The sequence below is a fragment of the Lissotriton helveticus genome, chromosome 1_1 (assembly GCF_964261635.1).
Source record: "Lissotriton helveticus chromosome 1_1, aLisHel1.1, whole genome shotgun sequence".
Lineage (NCBI taxonomy): Eukaryota > Metazoa > Chordata > Amphibia > Caudata > Salamandridae > Lissotriton > Lissotriton helveticus.
This window is the reverse complement of record NC_136057.1, coordinates 583983806-583999740: the sequence shown is the minus strand read 5'-3', so window position 1 is coordinate 583999740 and position 15935 is coordinate 583983806. Positions and strand designations below refer to the sequence as shown.

General features: G+C 46.8%; 1 protein-coding gene across 8 annotated transcripts in view; it reads left to right on the top strand.

Moving 5' to 3' along the window:
• C2CD5 (C2 calcium dependent domain containing 5) overlaps positions 1-15935 on the top strand; it is a 1003795-nt gene that overhangs the window by 638193 nt on the left and 349667 nt on the right. For all 8 annotated transcript variants that reach the window (XM_078674090.1, XM_078674088.1, XM_078674089.1 and 5 more), the window contains one exon: positions 2387-2527. In XM_078674090.1, the coding sequence (XP_078530216.1) occupies positions 2387-2527 (141 nt within the window). The remainder of the gene's footprint in view (positions 1-2386; positions 2528-15935) is intronic.

Genomic DNA, 15935 nt, shown 5'->3' with positions numbered 1-15935 from the left:
ACTTTATTTCTAGGGACTCCTTTGCTAGTCAGTGCGTTTCAGTAGATTTGCACTTGAATTTAGCTACCACTTTAAACTACGACCAGCTTTAATTCTCTCCTTTACTATAGCTCAGCGAAGACTTAACTCTTGACATCATTGTTGATTCTACAGCACCTCTGGTGATGCTTAGTGTAATAAAACTCCGTAAAGAATGTACTTGTAAGTCCTCATAGTCAAATAAGGTTTCCCTGGACTTGACACCAAGATCAACACCTAGTATAGGTAGTCTTTGGCTATGCAGAGATTAAATTCATAAAGAGAGCTCTAGCTGTGACTCTTGTCAATAGAAAACTAGATTTACAAACATAGGAAGGATGACTATGCAAGGTAGATTTTACTCTGGCATAGCCGAACGGATATACCAGTACTTTTAGCCTCTTTTCTATGTATTCTTGAATAATTTCTGGAGCTTCAGACAGAGAGAATGTGAGATTGGGTCTAGTTAAAAAAAATATTTGCATCAGAACACTAGTGAAAGCAGGTACATTAACTTTATTAATGTGGCCTCTGGATCTGCTCTGCCGGGCTATTTTAAAATAACGTTTAGCATTTCCTTACAGCCAAAGAGGAGATGGCCAACTGATTTGCAACATATTCCAAGGTCATTGTTAGGCTTAGAAGACCTGGAAACAAGTAATTGGGTATTGCAACCTAAGGAACTAAGCATGGCGATAGGCCCAGGGTCTTATTTCAAAGTGTATTTCTAACATTAGCTGCCTCAAGAATAAGCTACAGACTTTGGAAAACCAAAGGAAATGATGGACGGAGCGTTGACAATACAAGCACTCACCTCCAGTCAACTGATCTGGGTTTAATCCATCACCATTCTTTAGCCCACTCTGCCACCCCAGTTCAGACATGGCCATATGCAAATCAGTCTGACCCTGTGCCTCATGGGAACAGTCCAGCCCGAACTGCCAAGCCATGCCTTCCCTGGACCGGAAACAAGCTTCCCAGGACCGGTTTCTGGCATTGCAGCTGTCTTCAGCCGGGCTTGCTCGAATCTAGTGGCAAAGTGAGCAAGGAACTCACGTCTGAGCATACCCTGCCAACTTATGGCGAACAAAGCAAAACCAAAGGAACTGATGGACGGAGTGTTGACAATACAAGCACTCACCCCCAGTCAACTGATCTGCGTTTAATCCATCACCATTCTTTAGCCCACTCTGCCACCCCAGTTCAGACATGGCCATATGCAAATCAGTCTGACCCTGTGCCTCATGGGAACAGTCCAGCCCGAACTGCCTAGCCATGCCTTCCCTGGACCGCTCTGTGTCACATAGAAATCTGAAACCTTAGCAACTATGCATGCGTCACACCATAACATCGAAAAGCAAAACAAAATGTACAGGACATACACATCAGTCCTCCTCAAAGGGAAATGAAACACATTAAAAAAGACGCATTGTTAACAAGATGCTGTTCTACCCGAGGAAATTCAAGTTAGCAGAAGCGACAACCGCTTTGCTGCGTCATCCGACTCACACGCGAGTCTACTGAAGCAAATCACCAAGACACAAGTCACTGCGAAGGTGCAGGGCGACTGTTTCTTTAATGAAGTGCAGGGCGTGTGAGCCAATTACAAAATCAGAGATCGTGCTGAGAAGACTGGATAATGTATAAAAGAAAACAAATAGATTAAAACCGTAAGCAAGTGATGAAGGTGTCTTTAGCTGTGAAGAACATCAGCCCCACACAGTACAACGGAACAGTACACAAAGATCATTTGATGCACCCTAGGAAAAGCTGTAGAGAAATCATAGCATACAAAATCATTCCAGACAGGAGTGCAAAGAAAAAAGTCCAATGTGATGCTGAGAAAAAAATATGCAATCACCCAGTACAGAAGGTCTTAGGAAAGATTCCCTCAGGAAGTGCTTAAGCTGTCACCCACTTCCCCCAGCATAGTCTTAGTTAACTCATCACCAGTGTAAAACGAGAGTTAAGTGGAAAGCGCTATAGAATACACAAAGTATATTAAGCACCATCAACTGCCCCTCAACTAGAACGTAGAAATTGAATGTTCATGAGTCACATCTAAAGACATTTATTAGTTAGGAGGGGTAGATGAGAGGGGAGACAAGGAGCATACCATATAATACATTGAATGAGCAATATTACAAGAAGCCATATTATCAAAGCTGTAAGGTATTTTTTTAGTTGTTTTTTTTCTTCTGCAGTCGGCAACATTTTGTAAAGTCTGTCTTAGAGATACATGGTCACTGTTTGCATTATCACTGACTAGTAAATACATTAGAGCGTGAAAACATATGGCAACAAATTAATTTGTGAATGTTTAACAAAATGTAGAACATTATTTTATTTTATCTTTCTGAAAAATCAGGAAATATTGGAGGAAGTCATCGGGTCTCCTATTCCAGAGCCTAGGCATCGCTCTAGGCTGTTCCGATCTCAGTCAGAAAGCTCAGATGAAGTTACAGAGCTGGACCTGTCACATGGGAAAAAGGATGCATTTGTTTTGGAGGTATTGTAACGTTATTGCTCCTTTTATTTAAAAATGTCTGGCAAAATGTAGCTGCTGACCCCTCAACCCCCCATCCTCCCTGAGTGGTGAGCTCTTTTTTGGCTATTTGAGATAGTTCGTGCTTAGGGCTACAAAACTTTTTTTTCAAATGAGGTATTTACGCCAAATTTGCATCCTTGATTTTCCAAAATTCTGGGGATTCTTAAGGTATCGAGGATTTGTGGATTCCCCTGGAGGAGACCGAGAAAATAGGCAAAATATTGCAAACATTTGCATTTTTTAGGAAAAAATGCTCCGAATAAGTGTTTTTTCCCCTAAAATAGATTCAATGACCGGTTTGCTGTGCTTAAGTCACCATGTTCCCAGCTTTCAGGAACATGCAGAGCTGAATAAAAAAATCTAAATTTGTTAGCACAGTTTTGGCATTTTTCAACGAGGTAGTGCACTTTTCTTTTTTTGTGCACTCAACTTTTTTCCAGTTTGTTGTGAAAACCAGTGTGAAACACGTGGGTGATTCATGAAAGCTATAGATTTCTGAAAAGCACACAACATTCTGAATTCAGCAAGGAATCATATTGTCATATGTGTGATCCCTCAAGGTTTTGCTATAGAAGCGGACTGTTGAAATAAAAAAATATTGAGAATGAGTAGGAAATAAATGCCAATTTGTAACAACGGTTTCATCTGTCACGATGACTGATTTACAAAAGCAATATACCATGGATTTTGGACCCTAGCTCAACAGGCAACTCTGGAAACCTAGGAAAATTACATATTTCTGAAAGCGAAACACCTGGGGAAATCTAGGGTGGGGTGATTTGCATGGCACTCATCAGGTTGTTGACCCGCAATCCCTGGCAAAACTATGACTAAAAAACATTCTTTCCTCATTTCAGTGTTGGAAAGTTCTGAAGTTTGTGGGTAGCCACAAACCTCTTTCCACCCAGCATTCCCCCAAGACACTCGATACAAATGGGACCTCACTTGGGTGGGTAAGCCTAGTGATAGGAAATGGCCTAAAATGCCTCCTGGATAAATCACATTTTTCACTCAAAACTGACCCTTTTTTTTTGCAAACTGGGTAGCTGTGGATTTTGAGCACTAATTATGGAAACCTAGAAAACTTGCACATTTCTAAAAACGAGATACCTGGAGGAATCCAAGTGGGGTGAGTTGTGTGACTTTCATTAAAAAAACATAGTCTTGTCATCCATTGGACTTTCTGCTCCCAGGGGCAAACGCCCTGTTTACTCCTGGGGAGGGCCAGCAATATTGGTTTGTCCCTTTTGAGTTGGGGGTGTGGCCAATGCTATAGTGCAATGCCTGTACCCCTTTCGTTTCCCCCAAAAGCAAAATCTCTAGGAGGCCTCCTACCCCTCCCCCCACCCTCCTCAATTGGGACAATCTTCCTATCTGGCCCTGGGAGAGGAGAGGGCAGAAAGATGTTATTTTCCCTTATGGGCAGCGGTACAACTTGATGCCAGGGTAGGCTGCCATCTACTTTTGTTTGGTTTGGTGCCATTGTGAATTCCTAGATGTCAGGGGGGGGGGGGTCTTTCTGTCCCCCTCAGGGGCAAATGGGCATAAACCTCCCCAGTCTACCTCTGGGGGGAGGGGAAGGTAGATTGATGTGTCCCTTTTGGGGTGGGAGTGGCCAATGCCAGGGCACAATCCTTGGTGTCTAGAGGACTCTCTGCCCCGACACCCTGGGTCTGCCCTCCGGAGGGGCAGAAACACTGAAATCCCCCTTAGAGGATCGCTTCACATATGCCTGGTAGCTAGAGGGTGGATCCCTGCTTGGGGATCGCTCGCTCTCCTGTGGCGATCCCTAAGCAGGGGCCATTCCACCCCTCCCCAGTGTGCGCCAAAGGCCGACAGATGATGTGGGGAGGGAGTAATTCATAACAATAGGTAACAAGCATCTGTATACCCTAATAAACACTTAAGCGGTTAAGAAATTCATAATAGGTAACAAGCATCTGTGTATCCTAATCAATAAATGTAGTGTTTTGGCATAGGAAGGCACCAAAAGAGAAAACCATACAAACGCATGTAAATAAATATTTCTCGCATGTGTGGCTATAGATACAAATGCTCTGCATATTTCTGCCATCTAGAGTTGGGCTCAGACAATTGAAACTTGTTTTTCTTCTAAGAAGCGTTTAGAGTCACAAGGTCTCGGTGATGCCTCCTCTGGTCGTGTACGCTCATGGGAACCTTTCCTTTTTATTGTTAAATGGTTTTTCATACAACAGGTGAGAGTAGCTCTGAAGTAGTGAATAAAGTAGTGGCATGCATGTGGAAAAGAGAACTGTGAAGGTAAAGATATCTTTAACAAACATGGACTTCCAGGCAGGAGGGTTGGCGCATGTGAATCTGCAGCATTACACACAAAACAAACAGATGGTTACAGAATAAGTAGCATATTTAATTCGTAGCATTTATGGCTGTAGATACACATGCTCTGCATCAACTATAAAGCAGTACCCCCTAAGCGGTGACTAGCCAGTAGATGGTGCAGAGGTCTGAAAAAGAGTCCTGAGGAATGTTTGACCAACTCTGGCTTGCTGCCTGGCAGGAATATCTACACAGATGTGTGGAATGGACCATTTCACAGCTTCACAGATGTCTATGGATATATTCCCAAGAAAAGCCATAGTTGCACCCTGCTTGAGGTGGAGTATGGCCTGGGGTGGGGAAGGCAGCTTTGATGTAAGTGGTTTGGATGCATTTAGCAATTCATCTGACCATCTCTGCCTTAGATTTGGGATGATCTTTATGAGGCTGTGAGAAAGGATCACAAATGTTTGTGTCTCGTGAGAGGACTTGGTTTCATCTTTATAATACACAAGAGTACGCTTGATATCAAGTGTGTGGAGTGCTCTCTCAGCTACCAAGTCAGGTCCCAAAAAGACTAGGACCTTGATTGTTTGGGTGAGGTGGAATGGGGAGACCACCTTAATTCGAAATTTAGAATGGATTCTAAGCACCACACTGTCATTGTTAACCTGGAAAAAAGTTTCCTGCATTGTGAGGGCCTCAGGTTTACTGACATGTCTAAGGGAATTTATAGCTGCAAGGAGGGTAACTTTCCAAGACAGGAACTGCATAGGTCAGAAATGTAGTGGCTCGAAAAAGGGCCCCATTATTTTGATGAGGACAATATTGTGATTCCTGAATTGGGCTGGATGTACCCTTGATAGGATAACATATTTAAAGTCTTCAATAAATCTTTACTGACAGGGATTTTGAAGAGTGATGAGTGTTCCCTGTTCAGCTTATATGCAGTAATAGCGGACTGGTTGTAGCTAAATGTATGTATAGGCCAACCCTGAGCTTTGTAGATACAGGAGGTATTGTCGTGTATGAAAGGCATAGGAAGGTTTATATGGTTTGGAATCCGGATGTAGATAATGCACTTCCACCTAGCTGCATAGCAGGTGTGTGTAGTGGGTTTAAGGGCTTCCCTGAGCATATCCATGCACTCTTGAAGTAGGCGAGGATACCCATGCTCCAGGACCTCAGGAGCCAAATCTCCAGGTTGAGCTCTCTCTGGTCAGGATGTTCGAATGCCACAGTTTTGTGTGAGAAGGTCCGCTACTTGGGAAGCTTCTCATGAGGGGCGATAAGACATCTCTAGAAGGGTTGAGAGCCATGGTTGTATGGCCAAGGTTGGAGTGACCAGAGTGAGGGATATTTGCCTGAGCTTCCTATTTACGTACAGTAGAAGTGGGAGAGGAGGAAATGTGTATGCAAAGATACCAGTTATTTCACAGAGCATTGCCCATGGTCTGAGAGTGTGGAAACCTGGTGGCGAAGTCTGGACATTTTGTAATTTTGGAAACATTAAGAAAAGGCCTCTGGCCATGTTTGGAGTACCCATCTTTGACATTAACGGAGTAGGACTTGTGGGTGGAGTTCCCATTTGTGGACTTGTTGCTGCGTCCTGCAGGGCACGTCTGCACAGTCATTGTCCAATCTTAGAAGACACTCTGCTGGGAGATGTACTTGGTGATGGATGGCCAGCACCAGATTTGTTGTGCTAAGGCTGACAGCTGAGGGGAGTGTGTTTCTCCCTGCTCTGGAGATAGAACAAGTTGCTCATATCTGTACACACAAGAACCACCTGGCTGCAAATCTCTTGAAGAAAGGCTTGGAGGGCTAGGTCAATAGCTAAAAGTTCCAAATGGTTGATGTGAAGACCCATTAATTAGATGGCTTCTGACCCTGGACTGTCAGGCCGTTCAGATGTGCTTCTCAACCAGCTAGAGTTGCATCCGTGGTGATGGTCACTTGCTCTACAGCTGCCACCACCAGACATGTTTCTGGACCCCTGGGCAAGAGCCTACTGCTCTCTGTGACCCGAAACAACGCACATCCTGCCAAGCCTCCTCCCCCAGGATGGGCAGGGTCAGCGAAGGGGAAGCGTCAAAGGCTTGCTGCCTTTGTGAGCTTTCCCAGGCCACTTGCTGCTTTCAGCAACTGGTCCTCACTGGTTCTGACCCCCACTTTGGGCGGGAGAACCGGCGGGAAAAACTAGTGAGGAAGAGCGGATTCCCCACTTCTGCGAACTCCACCCCTCAGGTGGGAGAGGTGAAGTGAAGCTCAACTCTCAGTCCCCTCCATCTTGCAGATGGGGGGACTCAGACAACCAGGGAAAAGGGGGTGTACCCTCCCCAGGGAAGGGACCCATTGTTCCCAACCTTTTACCTACCTGTAACACTCCTAAATCTAGTATTTAGGGCCACCCCTGAACCTTGCTTCCTCAGACAAGAACCAACTACAAGAAAAGAAGACGGACTGAACAGCCGTGCCGTAGCAAACAAGACACTCACTGACTTGGCTCCAGCCGTACCGGCCTGTCTCCACCTCGAACCTGCTCCTACGAAATCCTGGTGTGTCCTGCAGCCAACAACCTTGAAAACCCCGGAAGACCTGCTTACCTTCAACCACAAAAGACGGTGTCTCCCGTGAACACCGGATTTGCTCACCCTGCAACCTCTGGCTCCGGCCGGACACCGCGAATCCGCACCACTCTGCACCTGCATTCCACGGCCCGAGTTTCAGTGGGCAGACACCACGAGGTGGACCCCTGGCGATACTGACCCGAGATCCGGCAAACCCTGACCTGCCTCAAGCCCCAGCCGACGCCTGCAGCCTAAATCTGGAAAGTGCCCCCAACCGCGACCAGGAGCAGGTAAGAAGATGAAACCCTAAAAAGCACCCCTGCACCCGACGCCCCATTGCCTTGGGAGGCCAAATCGACGGTGCCTAACCAACCCCCAACTTACCTCTCAAAGTGGTGGTCGCACCCAGAAGACCTTGTCCCCAAGCCTGCAGTGCCTTTGCAAACTGGAGGTTCCCCATTGCAAACAACAGGGCGCCCGATGTCGAAATTGCACCCGGCCGCCCTAGTGCCGCTGAGGGTGCACCTATAGTGCTAGTTTGTTTCCCCATTTGCCCTGAGCTAAATTCTAGGAGCCTTGCTCCCACAACCAAGTGGCACTTCCTGGTCAGCTGCCACCAACCGGATGCCCCCTATCCCACATTGGATAACATTGGGCCTCAGCACTCGGCACCCGGCCGCCCTAGTAACGCTGAGGGTGTAACAAGAGTGCATCCCTTACCCCGGGGGACTCCTGAGTCTACCCCCAGAACCTCAACTCCCACTACCGTATACTTACCTTAAAACCAATAACACTATTTTCCTCCATAGGATACCATTGTTTGCAGGAAATGTCCCAGAGTAGTATCCAGGTATACTACTCTGAGTAAGAAAAGTAATCTAAAAAGTAACTTACCTGGTATTTTACTGAAAAGCCCATTCAAATGTATGTACTTTATTTACAAAGCATTACATTTCTCTGCAACAATACTGTAAGTCAAAACAAAGTGCATATACCATTACAATGCATAATATATTACAACTGTATATTTACTGCAAAGTACTCATCACTTACCTTTGCCAGGCTTGCTTGGTTCTAGGAAATAAAATAACTGAAATATTTTCTTTTATACAAAAACCATTGGTCTGAAGTTCAGTCTTTGAGCGTGTGAATTAATTTACTGACTGAGTGTGTACAACAACTGCTTAACAGTGTCCTCTGATCCTGCCTTACTGCTCGACTACACTACCCCAAATAGAGAGTACGGTTCTGTCTACTTTCACCTCTGCCTACCTTTTGAGTTCCACTGGACTCTATGCAGACAATACCTCACTTTGGTATAGAATATACAGAGCCAGCTTCCTACAGACACTAACTCGGTATATCTGCTAGCCGGAGATATCAAATACACATAATAAATACTTCAGAAACAGATAAGTAGCATAAGAAAATACATGGGCCACTGTGGGGGGCCAAACCATATACTAAAATAGTGTCATGTGAAATGGTTACCAAAGGGACTAATAGCCAAGAATGGTGGACCCCAGGGGAAGCATAGAACCAGCCAAGGTGAGTATCCAGGGACCCCAAGGCGCCTGGTTGCAGAGTGGCTACACCGGGTCAGATGTCCATAGAATAACATTGGGTAAGTTGCAGTTGGATTTGTATGGTTCTAAGAGCCTTCCGAAAGGAACCACTTGGATCAAGGAAGGTTGGAGAGTTACTGCCCCCCCCCCCCCCCCTGCTCCCACCGGAATACCCAGAAAACCCAAATACCTACACCAGGAGCCCGTGTGCATAGGGGTGAAGTGGTGTCAGAACCCTTGTTGATGCCAATGGACGATCATGGAGGATCAGCAGCTACAGAGTCTCGTGGACCAGGACGGTGGAGCCAGGATGTGGAATCCAGATAAGACAAACCTGAAAGCAGAGGGCACAGAGTCCTAACCACCCGGAGGTGAGCAGGAGGTACAGGAGCACAATACCAGCCCTTGTTGGAGGTTCTTACTGTAGCACAGTGAGGTTGAAGCGGCAGATGTGGAGACCAGGTGACGATGAAGGAGCCCTGGAGCTGTCAACGAGCTGTCCCATGCCAGTCGACCAGTGCAGGAAGGTCAGTGGCTGGCTGGACCACCAACAAGCCTTGGCAAATCTAAACAACGGTTTGCGGGAGAAGATGCTGTGTTGCAGACCAGCAAGGTCTGTGGGGCTAACTCAGCAAGGATAAGTCAGACCTGGCCCTCCGCACGCAGGGGAGCCAGCAGGAATCGAGCACCCTCTAGGACCCTCTGGCAGCACCCACAGGAAGTCTCAGGGAAGCCTCAACAGCATTTAGGAGATGAAGGTCCACTATGCAGAGTATGCAGGCAGGACGTCGTTCTTGGAGCTGTGTAATGCTGGAGGCTGGGGCTTCTTGGAGCTTGAAGATCTTTTGTCGAGGGAGCCAACAAGCCTTGGTAATGGCAAACAGATGTGGTGCACAGGGAGGTGGTTCACGCTCTCTGGAAAGGATTACAGTCGCTCAAGTTGCAGAGTAGACTCTTCAGACCTCTGAAAAACCAACAAACCATTTCCTGTGTTGTAAAGCCAGGCAATGTTCGTGGGACAACAGGATCAGCAAACGTATAGGTAGGTGCTTGCGAATGCATGGAGTGGCTCCTTCACTCCAAGGGAGATTCCTTCTTTCTTGGATGCAGGCTAAGTCCTTGGTGACTCAGAGGATACATGGCCATGGATTTACAGAACTTGAAGCACAGGGACGAGTTGCAGCAGGAATCTTCTAACCGTGAATAGTCTTTTTCTAGTGTCCACCAGCAGAAGAGTCTTTAAACCGTTTTCAGATGACAGTCTGTCGTATCTTGAAATTGTTGTCAGGACGAATCTACGGACCTACTCTCAGGGAAGCCATTAAGTATCCCTAGAAAGGGGAAGGACCTCTTATGTGAGGACCCACCTAACCTGGGGGTCGGAGGAGGTCAGGGATGCTACTCAACAGGCTTAGCCAGTCAGATGCTCCCTGGGGCCAATATTCAACACAGCACAATCCAGTGGGCACCCGGAGGAGCTCTGGTCACCTCCCTAGGGAGGAGCTGGAGGGGGTTTGACATTCCCCTTTTATTTGTAGCTTCACACCAGAGTGGGAGCCAAAGGATCCTGAACTGGGCAAAACTGGCTTATGCAAGGAAGGCACCAAATGTGCCCTTCAATGCAGTCTGGTGGCACTCGAATCGCCCCAACCCTATCTAATTCTAATTGAGAGGTGGTCACACCTCTCCTTTGCAGGAACTCCTTTGTACAGCTTCCCCTGCCAGAGTTAAGCTCATCAGCAGGGGGCAGAACACTGTCTAGGGTCTGCAGCAGCACCGGCTGTCAGGCAGACCCTGTATGGCTACACGGGTAGGTATTAGGCGGGTCCTCTAAGTAACCCCCAAGTACATGGTATCATGCAACTAGCACTGGAATCAGTGTAGTGGCATGATTCCAAGATGTTTGATACCTGACATGACCAGGTTCGTAGCAGCGATTATGCAGGGAATGGAGTCTGGGATTTGTAGGGGCACCTCTGCTTGTACAGGGGTACCTAAACACTTAGAACCATGCACCCTGCCCTTGGACTGAAGGCTCTACCTTAGGGGTGACTTATAGGTTAAAAGTGCAGTGACTGAGATTTAAGGGAAACCTTATATCTAGATTGAAGGGTGCCAGCACCATTTCACGCAGACCACAATTGCAGCTCTGCGGGCACAATTTGCATGGGTTCCCATTGGTGGCAAAATACATGCTGCAGCCCATGGGAGACCCCGGTGTGCCAATGTCCTGGGTACCTAAGTACCATATACTAGGGACTTACAATGTACCCCAGTATGCCAATTGTGGGGTGTACAAAGTATTTACCATAAACTTTAGAGGCGAGAGCACTGCACCTAGAGTCCTGGTTAACAGGATCCCACTAAATTAAAGTCAAAACACACTGACACCAGGCAAAAAGTGCGAGTATCTAAAGATCCTGCTTTACTACACTCATATACTGCACGCAGTACTTTATTGCAGGGTTTACCTGCTCCTTCTTAAGCTTCCTGCTCCAGCTCCCTGGTCTGCCACGGGTTCCCCAGTTGTGTAGAGGGAGCTGGAACGCATCCTTGCCGACCTTGGTGTGCCCTGACGGATGCCATTTTAGACAGCTTGTGGCACAGCTGAGCAGCATTTTGATGTTGGAACTGATTGAAAGACAAATATGGCGCGGACGCGCAGCGGACAGGTAGCCCAGCGGTGACTTTCTCGAGGCTATCGTTAGGCAACATCACACGGCATTATTATGTGGGTTTTTAACTCTGTTTTTAACCTTTTTTCTAAGTTTTAATTACCTACTGGGGACAACACTGAGAGTTAATCTAGGGCCTTTAACTTGGGGGCGTTTCTATCCGATTCCCAGATATTTAAATATATTGCATTTGAATACATTTTATTGGGGTTACTGCATGTGGGGATAATCTATTTGCAGAGCTCCTCACATTCTGCACGCAGCACGTTATTGTACAGCTTACCTGCTCCTTCTTTTGCTTCCTTCTTTTGCTTCCTTCTTGTAGGAAGCTGACTCAGTATATGATATTCCCACTAAGTGGTAATACCATGCAGTGTCCAGGGGTTCCCAAAATGTATACAGGGCTCAATGTAAAACCCACAGTGCTCTAATGGTGGTAGTGTGGGCAAGCAGCCTTAGGCCTAACACAGAGGAGTCTAAGACATTTATTGCATTGATCAATAATGGACACACAACTCCTAAAGGAGGTCCTCACCAATTTTAGAAAAATACACTTTGTATTTTATTTTAAGACCAAGATCTTTGCAATAAGGTAAATATTTTTTTTCAGGAAAAATATTTTTCAATTTAAACGTTTTCAGAACAGTTCAATGTTATCCTTTGGGGAAAACAGTATCGCAGTTAAATTGGTAATCATCACACTTACAGTTCCAGTCTTTGGTACCAGAGGTCAGCAAGGGGCAGGTGAACACCAAAACTAGAATTTGTATACCACTGTTTACAGACAACCAACTACCTCCAGACACTTAAGCCCTGTTATATAGCTTTATGCCCTACTACAGATAGACTTTAGCCTGTATCAAACCCTTCACAGTTAGCGAACCTCTTGTGAGATATGAAGCTGACGTGAGTGGAAAAATGGGCATTGCAAGTCGTGTTTACGCTAAACCATTTATATTTCCAACATGTTTTTTCTGTTCATGCTGCATCTTCTTTGTAACAGCTTTACAACCCTCACCTGTATTTCTCTTTCTTCCTGTTATGTCCTTTCCCCTTGCTATAAACCATGTGAACAACCCACAATGAAGCATAAAGATACATTTAATAGTAAGCACTTCATTCCAAAGAACTGATCTCCACAGGTTTGGCCCATAGTCATTGTAGTAGAGTTGTTACTTTAGGGAATCCTTTGGTTCGAGGCATGTGGGCTGCTGAATTCATATCTATGCATAGATCGCCGCCTAGTGTTGGGTCCGGATGATTGCACATTGTTGTCCTGGAAGAGTCTTCGAAGTATCACGAGATAGGTGGCTCCTCCCCTGGACTACAGTGCGCATGGGCATCCTCTCCATCCTCAGATTGTTTTTTTCCGCCATTGGGTTCGGATGTAATTTCTTTACTCAAGTTCGGAAACTTTTTCTAAAGGCCAAAAGGCCTTCGGGCTCGTCGGTATTGTTATTTTGATCGGTGCCGAGTACTTGTTCCAGTTCTTTTCGAGCAGGACGTCGAAGAGAGCCGCGTGGCCTTTTGGACACCAGAGGCCCGATCGTCGATGGAACGGAGCCCGTTCAAACGATGCCCCCTTTGCAATTCTAAATACCCACACATTGATGTACACCCGGTGTGCAACAAGTGTCTATCTCCAGAGCACAATGAGGCCAACTGCCTAGCTTGTGCCAAATTCAGATCAAAGAAGACGCTTCGACTTCGGCGCGCAGCGAGACAAACGATGGCGAAGCCAGCGCCTGACCCGGTGAATATCTTCGATGAAGAAGACGATGAGGTCGTCGAGACTGAGGATCCAGAACAGCGGTCGGATCCCGGTTCGGAGCATGACTCCAACTATTATGAGGACGAGGAAGGAAGCGTCGAGAATGAAAACATCGTCGAGGTAAGGGACGACGCAGCGGCCATCGGAGCCGTCGATGACGACTCGAGCGATGAACCAGGCCCAACAGTGAATGCGGGGCCCGGTACGGACACAGAAAGACTTCCAAGGGCTCAGGTCGAGGCATCGCCAACAGGCCTTAGCCAAGATCATAACGAACGTTCTATAGCCCCGCGCCTCGGCCCGGCTAAGAATTTATCACGCGAGCCATCAGTTGAACGTTACCAGTCACTGGGTAAATCGAAACCGAAAGCCGTGGAGTCGAAAACGAAACCGAAACTGCTGGAGACAGTCTTCGGATCGAAGAGTTCAGATCCATCGGGTTCGACGAAGAAAAAAGGTGTCGACAACCCTGCGGAGTCGCAAATAAAAAGTGTCGACCCGAAGATCGGTACGCTGAAGTCCATATCCAAAGTCAGGCACGTCGAGCCGACGAGGTTGACGTCGACGGACAGCGACACAAACAAGGGACTCGAGTCTCGGACGGGTCTCGATCCGAAGCAACGAGTCGACAGGCCATAGTTTGTCAAAGGCCTCGAGCCGAAGTCCAAGACCGGCTCGAAGGACCACGTCGAGTCGAGGCAAAAGGCGGCGCCTCCACCACAACAGGCGCCTAAGTCAACGCAAGGCCAAACACGTATTGGCGAAAAGACAAAGTCGGTCGACCCGATGACGACGCCAGCCCCGAAGAAGGTCAGTCAGTCGACAAATACTACTCCACCGATAAAATTCGGACTGCCCCCGACTGCACGGCCTAAGGCGCTCGATCCGAAGACGGGGATCGAAACGTCCAATAAGGTGTCCATGGGGAAAAGGAGTCATTCTCTGGAGGAGGACGTTGTGTACCAAGAACCCTCCTGTGATGAACAGTCTAAACTGCATATCGACTCCGACACAGGCAGACTCACGATTTATCAGAGGAAGATCAGGTCAGAAAATCCTCTTGAAACATATAAAATTCCACTCAAAAAGAAAAGGGATTCTTCCACATCACTTGTCCTTTTTGAGACTATAAGTTACCATGGCCAAGACACCTCAGCATACTCACCCACACGCAATGATGAGTATATGGAGTATGACTACTATGAAGAATTTAATTGCCCTGTGGACACGGATCAGGATGACCAGACTCCAGCCTGGACAGACCCTGTAGACCCAGGGGAGTCACAGACTATTCCTGACACTCCTTCTTATCCTGTCAAGACTTCGCCAACAGAGGATACGGCTGCGTTTAACGCATTAATAGAAAGGGCAGCACACAATCATGATGTAGAAATGCTGCTGACCCAATTGAAGAAGACTTTCTATTTGACACTTTTTCCACTTCAGAGAAATCAGTCAAAACATTGCCAATGTTAAAAGGTGTCCTTAAACACTCAGGAGACATTTTCAAGGAAACCACAAGAGCAAGGGTTCTTAACCCCAGAATCGAAAGAAACTACAGGCCGGCACCTGTGGACCCTACATATATTAAGGGACAGCTGCCATTAGACTCTTTGGTGGTATCAAATGCTCGTAAGCGTGCCAACTCACAAACCACTGGTAATGCTCCTCCTCCAGACAAGGAGTCGAAAATATTAGAAGCTTCTGGAAAAAGGGTGGCTGCTCAAGCAGCTAATATATGGAGAATTTCTAATACACAAGCGCTATTAGCCAGATATGATAGGGCTCATTATGACACACTAGAGCAACTGCTACAACATTTGCCTGATGCCTACAAGGAGGGAGCAGAGACACTTATACAAGAGGGTAAACTCATATCTAACGCATCTATTAAATGTGCGCTAGACGCAGCAGACACCGCAGCCAGGGCCATCAATACAAGTGTCATGCTCAGGAGACATGCTTGGTTACGCATCTCTGGGTTCAAACCTGAGATTCAAACCACATTATTAAATCAGCCTGTGAACCCCGATTATTTATTTGTTCCTGATGTGGACACGATATTAGAGAAGATTAAAAAGGACACTGAGACAGCCAAGTCTATGGGTGCCTTGCAGTCACAACAGTTCAGAGGAGACTCCTTTCGTCGCTCCGGTAACAGAGGAGCTGCACGAGGCCAGGCATCCCAGCAGACTCCATACAATAAAGGGAACACGCAGACCACCTATACTAAAAACAATAGAGGTGGATACCGTGGCAACAGCAACAAAGGCAGAGGACGAGGGAATAACAACACCAGATCCTCCGCCAATACTAAACAGTGACGCCTTGTCGCTGCCCCCAGACCATGTAACACCGGTCGGGGGACGATTACAACGGTTCCTGCCAGTCTGGGAAAGCATTACCACAGACAGGTGGGTGAGACAACTTATCCAGTTCGGCTATTGTCTAGAGCTAACCTCCACTCCGCCCAACATACCCCCAAGACAC